The 15868-nt window shown below is 54.0% G+C and overlaps 1 protein-coding gene across 1 annotated transcript; it reads left to right on the forward strand.

The window, feature by feature from the left end:
- The first annotated feature begins 1762 nt into the window (after nucleotides 1-1762).
- LOC135461109 (olfactory receptor 14C36-like) lies at nucleotides 1763-15587 on the forward strand. The gene is made up of 3 exons (XM_064738097.1): nucleotides 1763-1772; nucleotides 1869-2782; nucleotides 15516-15587. The coding sequence occupies exons 1-3, from the start codon at nucleotides 1763-1765 to the stop codon at nucleotides 15585-15587; spliced, it is 996 nt and encodes a 331-aa protein (XP_064594167.1).
- The last annotated feature ends 281 nt before the right edge of the window (nucleotides 15588-15868 follow it).

Below are 15868 nucleotides of genomic sequence, written 5' to 3' on the forward strand. Positions count from 1 at the left end.
CTGCAGGCACTGAGGGGACAGGAGTCAGGCAGAGACAGGCTGAAGGCAATCAGGATTGGGAAGACATTGAGCTGAGACTTCACTTGGGAAAAGATCTTCACAGCTCTGTGCATGGTGAGTGTGTGGGTGCAGGGCAATGTCCCCTGTGCTCCTGGAGGGATCTCCTGAAGCTGACCTTCACAGGACTGATGTGACTTTAAGGCTGGCTCTGCTGCTGTTTCTGTTTGGGGGAGGATGTGCTGCAGAGCGGGGCTGCCCTGGGCACCGTCAGAGGGACAGGGCGGGACGGCTCCTGCTGCCAGGGACGGCTGCAGGCGGTGAAGCTGGGGCTGCAGCCAGGGCTGCTCAGAGCTCCAGCCGATGCCCAGCTCACTTCTGAGGGAACTTGCCATGAGCTCATTCAGAGCAGGGGTTTCTCCTTGGGTCTCTGCTTTCCTGAATCTCTGCTCCCACTTTCCCTGGCTCAGCTTGGTGGAAATAGAAAGTAACATTTGCAGGGTACATCAGGGGCTGAGACTCCTAAACAATCACCCTGAGGATTCCTGGGCACCTCAGCAAGTGCCTGCACCTGCCCAGCCTCCAGATCCATGCAGCATCACCTTTCCATGGTGCCCAGGCTGGGGGAGCTGTTCTTTAATTCCTGCAGGGCCCAGCAGCTGCAGGGCAGAGCTTGCTCAGGGGCTGGGCTGGGCTCTGGCAGCTCTGGCAGGGAAGGAGCCCGGGGCCACAGGAGCAGCTGGGGCTGGGACAGCTCCAGCAGCAGAGCCGTGGGCAGGCAGGGAGGGAGGCAGTGCTGAGGGAAGCCCTGCTGCAGGGCAGATGTGGCACCTGCCGAGCCTGCCCTGCAGGGCAGACACTGCCCTGAGCACCACAGCTCTTGTGTCCCTTCGCAGCCAGCACAGCCCTCAGCCCGGGGGCTCGGGGCCCTCAGTCCCTCCTGGGCCGGCAGAGCAGCCCCAGAGATGAAGGGCATCTCTGCGGCCATGTGCCCATTCCCTGCTGACCAGTGCCTGAGGGCCACTGTCCTGCCCTGCTGCTGCCTGGCAGAGGATGGGCAGAGCTGGCCAGGGAAAGGCTTTTCCTCAGGCCCGGCTCTCTCTCTCTCCTTGCCTTGCCCAGGTGCTGCTGGCATTGCTGAGGGGCTCTCTGCAATTGCAGTTCCAGCTGCAGGGCCAGGCCCAGCCCTTGGGCTCCTCCTGTGCAGGCTGAGCACAGCAATGGGGTGTCCCAGCTCCTATGCCCGGGCAGCTCTGGGCAGGGCAGCCTGGGAGGCTGGCAATGAGCCCACTCTCCTGACTCTGGGAAAGGCAGGAGCCCCTTTGTGTGCCAGGGATCCCTCTGCTCTCAGCAGTGACTCCTGGCTGTCCAGAGTAACACAGGAATGGATCTCAGAAAGGTGCAAGTACAGGGAAGCTGGAAGAGGAGACAGTGACAGAGCAGCTCCGCTCAGTCTGCACTAAGCCTCTGACAATCCTCCTGCCTCCCTGGACACTCTGTTCTTTCACAGTGCAGCAGAATCTCTCGTTCTGCCTTCTGCTATCCCCATCCCTTCACGCAGGCAGCTCTTTTGCATTAGGGGAACATACTTTATCCAAGTCCCATCACCAGGATTGGCCCTTGCCCTCACTGTTCCCCTGCACTGAGTGGGGATCAGGGCTGACTCCTAGGTGTCGTGCAGGTCAAGCTCCAACTCCTCACACAACATTGGCCAGCAGCAATCATGGCTCCAGCAACAAATGTTGCTGGAGAATATCTCCTAGACATGGACAGGGGTAGGTGTGTAGTGGGAGGAAGGAGTCCATGAGAAAGGAGTTGATTTTCTGTGAGAAATCTCCTCTCAATCATCACTGTCATTCCTTCTTCAAAAGGTTCCAATGTCCGGAGACAGCAAATGTCCAACAGCAGCTCCATCAGGCACTTCCTCCTGCTGGCATTGGTAGACACATGGCAGCTGCAGCTCCTGCACTTCTGCCTCTTGCTGGGCATCTCCCTGGCTGCCATCCTGGACAACGGCCTCATCATCAGCGCCGCAGCCTGCAGCCACCACCTGCACACGCCCATGTTCTTCTTCCTGCTCAACCTCGCCCTCAGCGACCTGGGCTCCATCTGCACCACTGTCCCCAAAGCCATGCACAATTCCCTCTGGGACACCAGGGACATCTCCTACTCAGGATGTGCTGCACAGGTGTTTTTCTTTATTTTCTTTATGTCAGCAGAGTTTTTCCTCCTGACCATCATGTGCTACGACCGCTACGTGTCCATCTGCAAACCCCTGCACTACGGGACCCTCCTGGGCAGCAGAGCTTGTGCCCACATGGCAGCAGCTGCCTGGGCCAGTGCCTTTCTCTATGCTCTGCTGCACACAGCCAATATATTTTCCCTGCCCCTGTGCCATGGCAATGCCCTGGACGAGTTCTTCTGTGAGGTGCCCCAGATGCTCAAGCTCTCCTGCTCACAGTCCACCTTCAGAAAAATTTGGATTTCACTGCTTGGTGTCTGTTTAAGTTTTGGTTGTTTTGTGTTCGTTGTTTTCTCCTATGTGCAGATCTTCAGGGCTGTGCTGAGGATCCCCTCTGAGCAGGGACGGCACAAAGCCTTTTCCACCTGCCTCCCTCACCTGGCTGTGGTCTCCCTGTTTGTCAGCACCTCATTTTTTGCCTACCTGAAGCCCCCCTCCATCTCCGTCCCATCCCTGGATCTGGCCCTGTCAGTTCTGTACTCGGTGGTGCCTCCAGCCCTGAACCCACTCATCTACAGCCTGAGGAACCAGGAGCTCAAGGCTGTAGTGTGGTCAGTGATGACTGGATGGTTTCAGAAACCTTCAACTGGTTGCCAATTTTTGAAAATCGCTTGTATTAAAAGTCATCTTTGATACTTCTTGTCGTTTTCCTTTTTTAATATAGTCCCTAAACAAAAGCCATCGATCCTGAAATGTCTTGTTTTGTTCCTCCACACATTTCGCTGAAATCCTCAGACTGTGTCTATGATTTGCTATGCTCTTGGTGGGTTTATATGACCTGAAGGACTTCCAAGCAGACTTTTCACTGGAGATCCCCCTTTTGTTCTGTTCTCTGGAGCTCAGCAGCAATGTCTGTGTGCAGAGCTGGGGGCAGAGCAGGGCTGGCACAGCAGCTGTGCCCAGCTGCAGCAGCAGCAGCACTTGGTGTTGCCAGTATTGCTGCTGCCGTGGCCCTGCCCTGCTGCCCTGGTGGCCCTGGTGTTGCTTCAGGACCTGAGTGCTCTCGGGGCCGGGCTCAGCCCTGGGGGTGGCAGTGCCGGGGCTGCAGCAGGGACAGGCCATGGGCACTGCTGGGGCAGCGCTGACACCTCAGCCCAGGCCCTGGGGGCTCCAGGCTCCTTGCCCAGGCTCTCTCAAGAACTCGCCCAGGCCAATGCTCAGCACAGAAAAGCCCCGTGAGCAGCCCCAGGCTGGCCGTGGGCAGGCTGGGGGCAAACAGCATGGCTGGGGCTCTGCAAGGGCCCTGGGGCAGACGGGACGGAGCAGCAGAGCAGGGGCTGATCCATCCCCAGTGCGCTGCACAGCCCAGGGCAGCGTCCCAGAGCGTCCTCATGGAGCTGCCAACAACATCCCCCCTCTGCAGCCCTGGCCTCTCCCCCAGCTTACACAGGTGCCCCATCCTTGCAGGCACAGACACGGCAGCACTGGCTCAGCAGCCCGTTTGCATTGCACAGAGAGGGGGAGCACGCCCATGCTTTTGGTGTGGGGACATGAACCTGAGGGAGCACAGATGCCATCAGCCCCTGGGGCCAGCAAGGGCTGGGGGACACCAGGGAAACCACTCAGGTTTGTCATGGCCTCTGCAGTCAGACAGAAAGTTCGTTCCCATGTGCTGGGAGTTTCCTGTCCCACTGCAGACACTGTTGCTCAGAGCCAGGGCTGCGTGGCAGCCACCCCCAAACTGCCCCAAGCTTTCCTTGGCTTCACCTTTGTTTTCTTTCCTCTTTCTTATTTCCCATTGCTGTCCCCTCCCCTATAAACAGCCCATCCCTGTTTGCCCGTTCCTCTCTGGCCCGACTCCCCATTGCAGTTTCTGACTTGGCCCCATGGGAACGCCCCTTGGGCAGCAGGATCATCCTACAAGTGCTGCAGGAATTGTCTGCAGGCTCATGCAGTGCCTGGCACTGCTCCCTTGCCAGAGGCACCCCAGGCCAGGGGGCACATCTGGGTTGCTGTGTCTGGCTCTGGGGCTCCCTGTTCTGGGCAGTGAGGAGGAGCTGCAGAGGCTCTGCAGGACTGAAGGGATGGGCTTTGGGGCTGGCAGGAGAAGCTGAGGGACCTGGGCTGCTTGAGCTGCTGAAGAGGAGGCCCAGGGCTCCTCCTGCAACTGCTCCAAAGGTAGTTCCAGAGAATCACAGAATCAGCAAGGGTGGAAAAGACCTTGGAGATCATCCAGTCCAACCTGTGCCCTGACACCACCTTGTCTCCCTGAGCCTCCTCTTCTCCAGGATAAACAACACCAGCTCCCTCAGGCTCTCCTCACAGGACCTGTGTTCCAGACCCTTCACCAGCCTTGTTTCCCATCTCTGGACACTCTCCAGCCCCTCCATGGCCTTCCTAAATTGGGGGCCCAGAGCTGGACCCAGAGCTGGACACAGCACTCGAAATGTGGCCTCACCAGTGCTGAGTGCAGGGCAAGAATCACTGCCCTGCTCCTGCTGGCCACATCATTCCTGATCCAGGCCAGGAGCCATTGGCCTTCTTGCCCACCTGGGCACACTGCTGGCTCATGTCCAGTCTGCTGTCCATCCGTACCCTCAGGTCCCTTTCTGCCTGGCCACTGTACAGCCACTCTGTCCCCAGCCTGTAGCACTGCAGGGGTTGTTGTGGCCAAAGCGCAGGACCCAGCACTTGGTCTTGTTCAGCCTCACCTTGTTGGATTTGGGCCCTGGATCCAGCCTCTCCAGGTCCCTCTGCAAGGAGCTCTCCTACTGTCCAGCAGAACAACACTTGCAGCCAACTTGGTCACCCCAGTTCTATGAGGCCCTAGAGTGTCACAAGGGTTTCTATGGTTTCATGAGACTGCTTAGTGTCACAAAGTCCCTTGCATCCTTGGGCCCTGTGAAGAGCCCTCCTACCCTCCAGCACATCCACACTCACACCCAGCTTGGTGTCATCTGTAAATTTGCTGATGCTGGACTCAGTCCCCTCATGCAGATCATCAATGGAGATATTGAAATCCACGGTGGCTGGCTCTGATCCCTCGGCCATCCTGTGGGTGCCCTGGGATGGCACTCAAGGTGATCTGTTCCATCACCTTGCCGGGCACCCAGGTCAGGCTGACAGGCCTGGAGTTGCCCAGCTCCTCCTTCCAGCCCTTCTTGGGGATGGGCTCACATTGGCACCTCCAGTCCTCTGGCACCTCCCTGCTGAGCCAGCACTGATGGTCAATGATGGAGAGCAGCTTGGGGAGCTCATTCACAGCTCCCTCATCCCCCTGGGATGGATCCCATCTGCTCCCAGAGACACCTGTGAGCATCTGAGTGGCTCAGCAGGTCCCCAGCTGCTTCCTCCTGGATTACAGGGGGCTGTTCTGCTTCCTGTGCCCACCCACCAGCTCAGGAGAACACTTGTCCTGAGGACAACCTGTCTTATTCTTGAAAATTGGGGCAAAGAAGGTGTTAAGCAGCTCAGCTTTTCCTTATGTTACCTATTATATTCCCCACTGCCTCCAATAAAGATTAGATGTTCTACTTATCCCTCCTTTTGCTATTAGGCTCGTTTTAAAACATTTTTTTAGTATTTTTCACAGAAGTGGCTGGGTTATGTTTTAATTGACCTTTTACCACTCTACTTTTCTTTCTGCATGACCTAACAACATCCTTAAACACTTCCTGAGCTGCCTGATCTTCTTTCCAATGATGACACACTCTTTTTTTCCCCTCAGTTCCCACAAAAGATCCATGCCCAGCCAGGACAATAATTAGCTGGCTCAACTTTAGCACAGCGGCTGCTCCTTCTCCCTCAAGTTTTCTTTCTTGAAGTGTGTCCATCATTCCTGGACACCTTTGTTTTTAAGGACTCTTTCCCTTAAAAAGTCAGTATCTGATTTGGTATTCTCCAAATCTGCAGCCTGAATAAGCCAACGTGTGCCCTCCATAATTCCCGTGATGAAGTTTTGTTGCAGCCCCTCTTTCTTTCATAGAATATTGGAAACTCTGTTATTTGATGGTGACTTTGCCTCAGGCAGCCTTCAACCACCACATTCCTCACCAGCCCTTGTGTGTTTGTGAACAGCAGGAGACAGAGCTTTCCTTGGGAGTGCGACTGTTACCAAAAATTTGGCAAAATAATAAAACCCCATAACCCTAATGTAGCACTAAGAAGCAGCATTCTTTATTTGGCCAGATGCACGGGGGGATAGCTCCTCCCAAAGCTGTGCATGATGAGTGCTGGAAGGTTTCTGTTTATATTATGTATTTTGCATACTTATTCATTGATTGTCCTTGACTAAACACACATATGAAAATCATTTCCCCAAAATCATTAACATATTTCCCTCCCCTTTACCCATGCATTTTCCTGTCCTGGGGGTCTCTCTGGTGGTCCCTGGTGCTCGTGGACCCCAATGTTCCAGTGGGCCTGGCTGAGCTGGCAGGACACTGAGGCTGGTGAATTTCAGTTCCCCTTCTCAAACAATGGGAATTGTGTGGTTTTCATTAGCCTGGGGTTTTGGAGAACCAGCATTGTGTGTGCTCACCTGGTGTAGACAATTTATCATCTGGTAACATGAGGTCACAGAGTGGGCTATGACATCACAGAGTGAGTTATGTGAGGTCATCAAGCAGCTGCGACATCATAGACTGCCTCTGTGACATGACAGAGCCAGCTCTGAAATCACAGGGCAGAGGTCTGACATCATAGAGGAGATAATGACAACACAGAGTTGGCTGTGACATCAGAGACCATCTGTGTGACATTGATAATGAGTTGTGACATCACAGAGCAGGCTGGGACATCATGGAGGGGCGGTTGTGTGACATCACAGGAGGGCTGTGTGACTTCACAGAGTGGGTTGTGGCATCAAAGACCAGCTTAGCACTATCAGAGACTAAACTATGACATCACAGAGCAGGCTGTGACATCACAGGAGTGCTGTGTGAGGTCACTGGGTTGGTCACTCTGCCTCAGCCCCTCCTCACAGTTTTCCCCCAGAAGTCCAAAGCTGTTCATGCTCAGCAGGGTCCCCTATCCCCTGGTATCCCCCTGGCCCACCTGGAGCCACAGCCTCCCCCAAGGATGTTCCACAAGGGGCTGGGCTGTGTTACCAGGACATCAAGGACATGGATTATCCAGGTCACTGGGTCCTGGTTTGGGTTCCCCAGGAAAGGAAAGATGTCTGGCAGCTGGAGCAGGGCCTGGGAAGGGCCTCCAAGGTGGGGCTGGAGCCCCTGGGCTGTGAGCAGAGGCTGAGGGAGCTGGGCTTGTCCAGCCCAGAGCAGGGAAGGCTGAGGGGCTCCTCATCCCAGCCTGGCAGTGCCAGCCAGGAGGGGATGGAGAACACAGAGCCAGGCTCTTCACCGGGGGGGCTGGTGGGAGAAAAATGCCAATGGGTGGAAGGGGAAAGTGGGGAGATCAGCCAGGAGAGGAGGAGATGAAATGAGTCAGGCTGGTTTCAGCATTTCCTCAACACTAAAATCAGCCTGACCCGCTTCTCCATCCACCACTGACAGCTTTGCAAAATATGAATTGTTCAGGCTTCTTTGCCCCCACTCCAGGATGGGCATCCTGATACAACAACTTAATTCTATTTACATCTATCACAGAACCATATTTTTCTCAAATTAATTTTAGTATGGAAATTACTTGTGGATGGTGGACATGTCAGATGCTGCTGGGACATTGCACATGGCTCAGGGAAGAGCGTGATTGTTATTGAATTGTGTCCTCTTCAACCATGGTCTGTTGGCCATGAAGAGAAACTTCCTGTGCCTCTGAGTCCCACCAGTTCCTGACCCCCAAAGGACACAAACCTGGTGAGTTCTGGTTCCCACTCCAGTGGTGGCACCTGCACCTCCCTCCATCCCCAGAGCAGAGCTCCCTTGGCCCAGAGAGTCCCTGGCAATGCAGGGATGAAGGAACCAGGACAGGCTGTGGGGATCAGGGGCAGGGCACAGCCAGGGATTTGGGGTGGTTGTGAGCCCAGGGCAGGACGTGGCCCTTGGCCTTGGTGAACCTCATCCCATTGTCCTGGGCCCATGGCTCCAGCCTGGCCAGATCCCTCTGCAGAGCTTCCTGCCCTCCAGCACAGCCACACTGCCACCCAGCTTGGGCTCACCTGGGAACTGACTGAGGGTGCCCTCGATGGCCTCATCTGTAAGAATCCACAAAATCAGAGGGTTTTGGGAAAGCTGCAAAAGGCAGGCCTCAGAGACAGTCAAACTGTGAGCAGAGCCAAGCAGCAGCTGTGAGATAGGTCAGCAGAAAAACTATTTAAAAAGTAGAAAAACAAGGACAAAAAGAACAACGGTCTGTATCTTAAAGCTTTTCTAGAATAACTTCCTAAGCTACAGAAAAGTTTATCTAGCAAGACATTAGGAAGTTTGAAGCTTAATAATGGAGCTCTCTGCATTGTGTTTTAAGGCTCACAAGCAGGTATTGTATTCAAAATAGGCAAGCATTGTTTTAACCAAAGGTACCTCTGCTTATAGTGGTTGGATAGAACTACCATCCATATGCTTTTGCTTTGTGGGATTGGTCAAAAAACTTATAAAGTAAGTTGCAACACCAAGTTCTTTCTCTGCTGCTTAGGATGTGAGCTGCTGGAAACTTCCCATTGTCACAACCAAGTAATGAGACTGATGCTGAAAAATAAATGAGCTCAAGGCACGTTCCACAGCAGTCCCTTCCCATTTCTGATTTGTACATAGCCCCCAGCCGGCAATATCATCCACATCCTCAATAAAGAGATTTCACTGACCTGGCCCCAATCCTCAGCCCTGGGGACGCCCCAGGATGTGACTCCATTCCTCAACTGCTCTGAGTGCCAGGGGTTGGATGGGAGAAATGGTGGGGAGGGGGTAGGGACAAAGTGTGATTGATTGTCACCCATGAAGGATCTTGATTTTCACATCTGTTCAGACAGCGTGAGGAGGTGCTAGGGATCAATATCAACTGGGGATCGCTGATATCAATCTATTACCAGGGAAACTATACAGGACAAAACAATTCTCCTTTCATTGTTTTCAATGTAGCAGATTCAGTTTGAATACACTTCTGAAATTTGTCCAATTAACCACAGAAGAACTGAAGATTTGAATTATTCCCATAGGCTTTTGTTGTTTGGGTGTTTTGAACAAATGTTAATGAGCCTTTTTCACTGAATTTCTCAAATTAGAAGCTCAAGAAAGAAGAGACCCCTGGAAAAATAAAATTCATCACCAGCCTCCAAGGTGCTGAGGATCCATCCTGATCAGAGCAGGAATGAGCAGAAATGGGCACAGCTTTGTGGCTTCCCCAGCTTTGGGATGGGCCCTGGGCCTGGAGCAGGAGCAGCTCTTGAGGGCCCCAAGGCCGGGGCTCTTGTGCTGCCCTGAGCAGATGGGATGGCAGCAGGGGCTGCAGAGCTCTCAGCATCTCCTGCAGAGGAGAGCAGGGCACCCAGAGAGCCTCCTTTCCCTTGGCCAGGCACGTTCCCCCATGCTGGGGCTGAGTCCTGTGGCAGCTGCAGCTGCTGCTGTGCCCTTGCCAGGGGCTGAGGCCGTGGGGCAGTGCCCAGAGCAGCCTGGCCTGAGCAGAGCTGTGGGGCCAGAGCCGGCTGGGCTGGGCTGGGGAGAGGCCCTTGGTGCTGCCCAGAGCTCAGGGCAGCTGGCAGAGCTTGCAGGGAGCTGGGCTGGGCTCAGAGAGCCTGGCCCAGAAACCATCAGTGTCCATCTCAGCCTGGCTGAGCGTGCAGGGGCCAAGAAGAGGAGCCCAGGGTCTGCAAGTTCTCTGTGTGGGAGCTGAGCTTGGGAGCCCTTGAGCCCTGCCAAGTGCTGGGGCTGCACCTCCAGCTCCAGAGGAGATGGGACAGATGGGAGCAGAGACAAATCATTCCTGCTGCATTCTTTCTTGTGTTTGCTGGTACAGGTTACCTGGATGCATATGTAGAGGAGGTGATTTGTATCAGATAACACTGGTAGAGTGAGAAGAATAAAGGTATTTACCTGAAAATAATATTTCATGCGTAATACACAATGAGTTGTAAAAGACACATACGATCAGAAGAGCATCTGAGTTTTTCAGAGGATGAGAGACTCATTGATATTTCCAGTAGTCAAACCTGTTCAAATACTTTTCTCAGAGCTTCCTTGAGATGAGAGGTGACCAGCAGAGGCCAAGGTCAGCCAGAGCTCTCTGTAATAGGAGCTTTTGTCTGGGGATTCCCCTGCATATAGGGAATTTTTGAGGGGGAGTATCAAATTTGGCCATGGGCGCCTGGAAAGATGGATGATTCTTTTCCATAGGAAGGAAAGCAGAAAGCCTCAGTGCTTCAAGACCTGATGAGAGGCAGCCCTTAGCATTCCAAGATCAGCTGGACCTGTCCAGTGGCCCCTGGGAGGCCAAACCAGCCGGAGCTGTTACATCTCCCCTTGGTTCCATGAGGCCCTGCAGTGTCACAATGTTCCCCTTGCTTTGGCAGTGTCACAATGGCCCCGTGCTTCCATGTGGCCCTGAAGGGTCACAGTGGCCCTTTGGTTCCATGGGGCCCCACAGTGTCACAGTGGTCCCCACAGGAAGGAAACCACGGATCCCCAGTGTTTCAGGGGCTGATGAACTGCAGTGATCAGAGGCCAAGGACACACAGATCTGTCTCTCCTGGCAGCTTCGTCCGGGAGCAAGCCTTGGTTATTTGAAATCATGCATGCGGAATCCCAATTTCAGCCACTTCTCCCTGGAGGAGAAGGCCAGTTCTCCACAGAAAGGAAAGCACAGAGCCCCTGTGTTTGGAAGGCAGGTGAGAGCTGGCCCTCACGTAGCCAAGGCCAGCCAGACCTGTCTGTAATGGCAGATTTTGTGAAGGAGCAGTCATTACATATAGGACTTTTGGAGGTGGAATCCCAATTTCAGCCATGGGCACCTTGAACGATGTTTCTTTTCCATAGCAAGGAATGAACTGAGCCCCAGTGTTTGAAGGCAGGTGAGACCTAGCCCTCAGGAAGCCAAAGGCAGCCAGACTTGTTGGTAATGTCAGCTTTTGTCTGGCAGCAATCCCTGGATATTGGGAAGGTTGGAGGGGGAATCCCATTTTGGCCATGGATGCTTGAATGAGAACAGCAGTTCTTTTCCATTTGAAGCAAAGCTCAGAGCCCCAGGGTTTCAGGGGTACATGAGAAGAGACCCTTGACATGCCAAGGGCAGTTGGAGGAGTCAGGCCAAGCCAACCAGACCTGTTCCCTGTTCCCTTGTTTCCATGGGGCCCTGCAGCGTCACAGTGGTGGTGTCATATTGGATCCTTGGTTCCATGCAGCCCAGATGTGTCACACTGGCCTCTTGCTTCCATGGAGTTCCACAGTGTCACAATTGTCCCTTGCTTCCATGAGGCCTGGCAGTGTCACAGGTGTCTTCTTGGTGCTGTAGTGTCACAATGGACCCTTGGTTCCATGGGGACTCACAATGTCAGAAGGGTCTCCTTGGTTCCATGAGGCCCTGCAGAGCCCCTTGATTCAACGAGGCCTCCAAGTGTCATCAGAGCCTCCAGGATTCCATGAGGCCCCACAATGTCACAGTGGACCTCTGGTTCCATGGGGTCCTGCACTGTTCCATGGATTCTTAGTTCCACGGGGCCCTGCAGTGTCAAAGCGGATTCCTTGGTTCCACAGTGCCCCACAGTGTGACAACTGCCCCTTGGCCTGCCAAGACTCCAGAGTGTCACAGTGGACCCTTTGATCCATAAGGCCTTGTAGTGTCACAATGGTCTCCATGATCCCATAAGGCCTTTCAGTGTCACAACAGACCATTGGTTTCATGCAGCCTCACAGTGTCACTGTGGTCCCCTTGGCTCCACAAGGCCCTGAAGTGCCACAATGGCCCTTTGCTCCCACAAGGCCTCCAAGTGTAAAAATGGCCTCCATGGTTCCATGAGGCCCTGCTGTGTCACAATGCACCTTTGGTTCCATGATGTCCCAGAGTGACACTATGGTATCCTTGGTTCCACAGTATCAGAATGAACCCTTCATCCCATGGACACCCACAGTGTTCACTGCCGTGCCCTTGATTCCACCAGGCCCTGCCATGTTCTAAGGGCCCCTTGGTTCCAGTGGCTCCCAAAATGTCAGAACACTCTCCATTGTTCCATGAGGCCCCACAATGTCACTGTGCTCTCCTTGGTTCCACAGGGCCCCACAGTGGAACAATGGACTCCTGGTTCCATGAGGTTCCTCAGTCCCAATGGTCTTCTTGGATCCACAGTGTCACAATGGCCCCTTGGCTCCGTGTGGCCATGCTGTGTCACAATGACTCATGGTTCCATGAGGCCATGCAGTTTAACAAGGGACCCTTGGTTCCATCAGACCTTGCTGTGTCACAAGGGACTTCAGGTTCCATGAGCTCTCACGCTGCCAGCAGCAGTCTCCTTGGTGCTGCAGTGTCACCATGGACCCTTTGTTCCATGAGATTCCGCAGTAGAACATGGTCACCTTGGTTCCGTGAGGTTCTGCAGTGTCACCATGGACCCATGGTTCCACCAGGCCTTGCTGTGTCACAATGGCCCCTTGGTTCCAAGAGATTTCTCAGGGTCACAATGGTCTCTTTGGATCCGCACCATCACAATGGACCATTAGTTTAATGTGACCCCAATGTGCCAAAATGGATTGTGGTTCCATGGGGTTCTGCTGTGTCACAATGGACCCTTTGTTCCATGAGTTTGCACAGTGTCACAACTGACTCCTTGGTTCTGTGAGGAACCACAGTCAGGAAACCTCTGAAATATCAGAATAAGGCTCCTGAACACTAATTTGCTATTTCAGAGGGTGTCATTTATGCAGGCCTAAGCTCTAGTGATGAATAACTCCTAACCTTACGTGGACATGTAATTCTACCATTGTCTTGCTTATGCACATTCAGTAAAGATGAATTACAATTTACCCATTTCCATAAAACCCACCCCAACTTCCCAGATTCACTCCTTGTTTTCTCTATCCCTGCACCCTTGAGCCAGATGTCTTCTTCTTATCTGCCAACCATCCTTTCTGGGAAAGCAGCCCCTGCATACCTTGTTCCTGTGCTGAAATTCACAGCAGAGTAAAAATGGAATGAACCCTTTTGGTATAAGCCCCAGGCTTTGTGTGGGCAGGCAGAGGCAGGCCGGAGGCAGAGCTGTCAGCAAAGGAAGGGCCCAGCCAGGTGGGGCAGGCAGGGGATGCCGACAGCCTGCAGGGACAGAGGCGCAGGGCAGGGACACCGTAGCACAGCCTGGGCTGCACAGGGCACAGGCATGTGCAGCAGCTGCAAGACAGCCCTGCCAGAGCCAACCTGGACAGCTCTTTGGCCATGGCTGCTGGGCCTGGGCCTGAGGCAGGAGCAGGAGACAAGTGACCCTTGCAGGCCTGGGGCCTCATTTCCTCCTTGTCCCTGCTCAGCAGCCTGGCAGGGGCCGCCTCATGCTCCTGCCCTTGCCATTGCACATCCCCACATGCCAGTGCCCATCCCGGCCAGAGCCCTGAGCAAGGAGGGAGGGACAGCATCTGCCTGGCCAGGGGCTGGGGCTCAGGCCTTGGCCCTTTGCATTCCTCAAACACATCCCGCTTTGTTCAGCACCAGAGCCACCTTGGCCTTGGTTGTCCCCAGCTGTCATCACAGCCTCCAGTGTTCTGCTCTAACTGGAACCTGGGGACACCTTCTCATTCGTGTTCCTCAGTGGGACCCATTAAAACTTTAAGAAAATTTGGAGTTTCAATTTAACTTTGAGTTCTTGAGAAGTTTTTTGAAGACACTCTCAGGGACTGAGTCTGATGTAAAGAACACCAAAACTCTGAGAGGATCATTAAAGTTTTCCTGGTCCAGTTATGGAGAAAGATTTCAAGGACCTTGTAAGAAATACACATTCCTATTTTAAAGGATGTATTTTATTTTATTTCTCTTTACACCAGAGGTGATTGCAGCATTCTCTGATTGATATTGACCCAGGGTCTTTCCTCAGCAGCTCTGGCCTGCTCACAGAAGCTGTGCCTTGAGTTCTGACCCAGTGTGGACAACCTTGCTCCACATTGCCCAGCCCCATCCTGTCTGTCCTCACTCTCCTGGGACCTGCTGTGCTTGCAGAGCTGGCTGCACTCAGCCTAAGAGGGGTTTTCCCTTTTTGGGGTTTTTTGAAGCAATGTGAAACTCCTGAGTTTCCCCACTGCAAACACACACACTGCTCAGCTGTGTCCCAGCCCCAGGTGCCACCAAAGCCACTGCAGAGCTTCCCTGGGCCAGCTGTGAGGGTGGATCAGCAGCCCAAGCTGCACTGGGCCCCTGCAAGGGGCTGTGGCCATGGGCACTGCACTGACCCCACTGCTGGATTTGGCTGCCACGGCCACCGAGAGAAATTAAACTGTCCTTGGAAACACTGGAGAGGACTGGGACATACTGGGGAACACTGGGAACGCTGAGGGAGACACTGGGGCATACTGAGAGTGAGACACTGGGGGATACTGGGAGAAACTGGGGACAATGGGGATATTGCAGGGAATACCGGGGGACAATGGGGCGTCCTGTGGATGACTTGGGGAGGAAGTGGGAACGACTGGGAATGAACTCGGGTGTGTTGGGATAGATTGGGCTGCACTGGGAGGAACTGGAGGGGCACTGGGGTTGTACTGGGTTCTACGTGGGATGAAATGGACTTTACAAGGGTTATACTGGTGTGTACTGGGAATGAACTGGGCTGTAGTGGAAGGGCCTGGAGGAGGGTGATTTGGCTGTTCCCACCTACAACGCATCCCATTTGCCGAAGCTCCCGCCCATCATCAGTTGCAGCCAATCAGCACCTGGGATCTGGGTCTGGGGGCGTTTCCTAGATGGGCGCCATATTTCTTTTTGCCTACATCTCCCATCATGCCCCGCGGCTGGATACAGCCACATTGGAGCCGGGACTACAACTCCCGTCATGCCCTGCGCTCCAAAGAACCCCGGGATCCGTCCCCATCTGTCCCATAAGTGTCCCCCACACCCTCCAGGATCCGTCCGTGCCTCCTCAAAGCCCATTCGGGAACTCCCCAAAAGCGTCCCCGGATCCCCTAAGTGCTCCCAACCCCACAGATGCCCGGTACTGCCACTTCTGGGAATTCATCTCCTCTCATCCTCCGCGGCCCCAGAGCCCCTCAGAACACAGTCCCGCGCCTAAAACTCCTGCTGTGTTAGAGCTCCCAGACCTCCTCCCAAGGGCTACCGAACCGTTTACGTTCCCCCAAGGGCCTCAAGTCGCGGCTCCGACGCAAAAGTGTCCCCCAAGTGCCTTCTCTGACCCCCAAACATCGTGTTCGAGCCACTTTCGGGACTACAGCTCCCATCACGCTCCACGGCTCACGTCCAGCGCTATTCCAGCCAGGACTTCATCTCCCGTCGCGCCCCGCGCCCCACCGAGAACCATCGCAACTGCGCCTAGAACTCCTGTGATGCTCCGCTGGCGCGCACCAGGGTAGCTATAGATCCAATGGTTTCAGGAACCCACGTCTTAAGAGAGGAACCCACTTGCCGCAGCAAAAAGTCCAAATATGGACCACACTGGACAAATTCAGACCAGCCTTTTTTGTTTATTAGTACATCAGCCTCAGAACATTGTTAGATGTTAACAGCATGCTGGCCTAAAGGAAAATGTCCCCGAAGGTGGGGTAAAACGGAATGACATAAAACCATCTCAGTTTAGATTTCAACCAATCACACCAA

Source organism: Zonotrichia leucophrys, unplaced genomic scaffold, assembly GCF_028769735.1.
Source record: "Zonotrichia leucophrys gambelii isolate GWCS_2022_RI unplaced genomic scaffold, RI_Zleu_2.0 Scaffold_173_98932, whole genome shotgun sequence".
In the NCBI taxonomy this organism is placed as follows: domain Eukaryota; kingdom Metazoa; phylum Chordata; class Aves; order Passeriformes; family Passerellidae; genus Zonotrichia; species Zonotrichia leucophrys.

Excerpts from the sequence above, each read along its gene's own strand:
- LOC135461109 (XM_064738097.1), top strand. Across the intron at positions 2,783-15,515 it reads GGAACCAGGAGCTCAAGGCT|CGCTATTCCAGCCAGGACTT; the intron begins GTAGTGTGGTCA and ends GCTCACGTCCAG.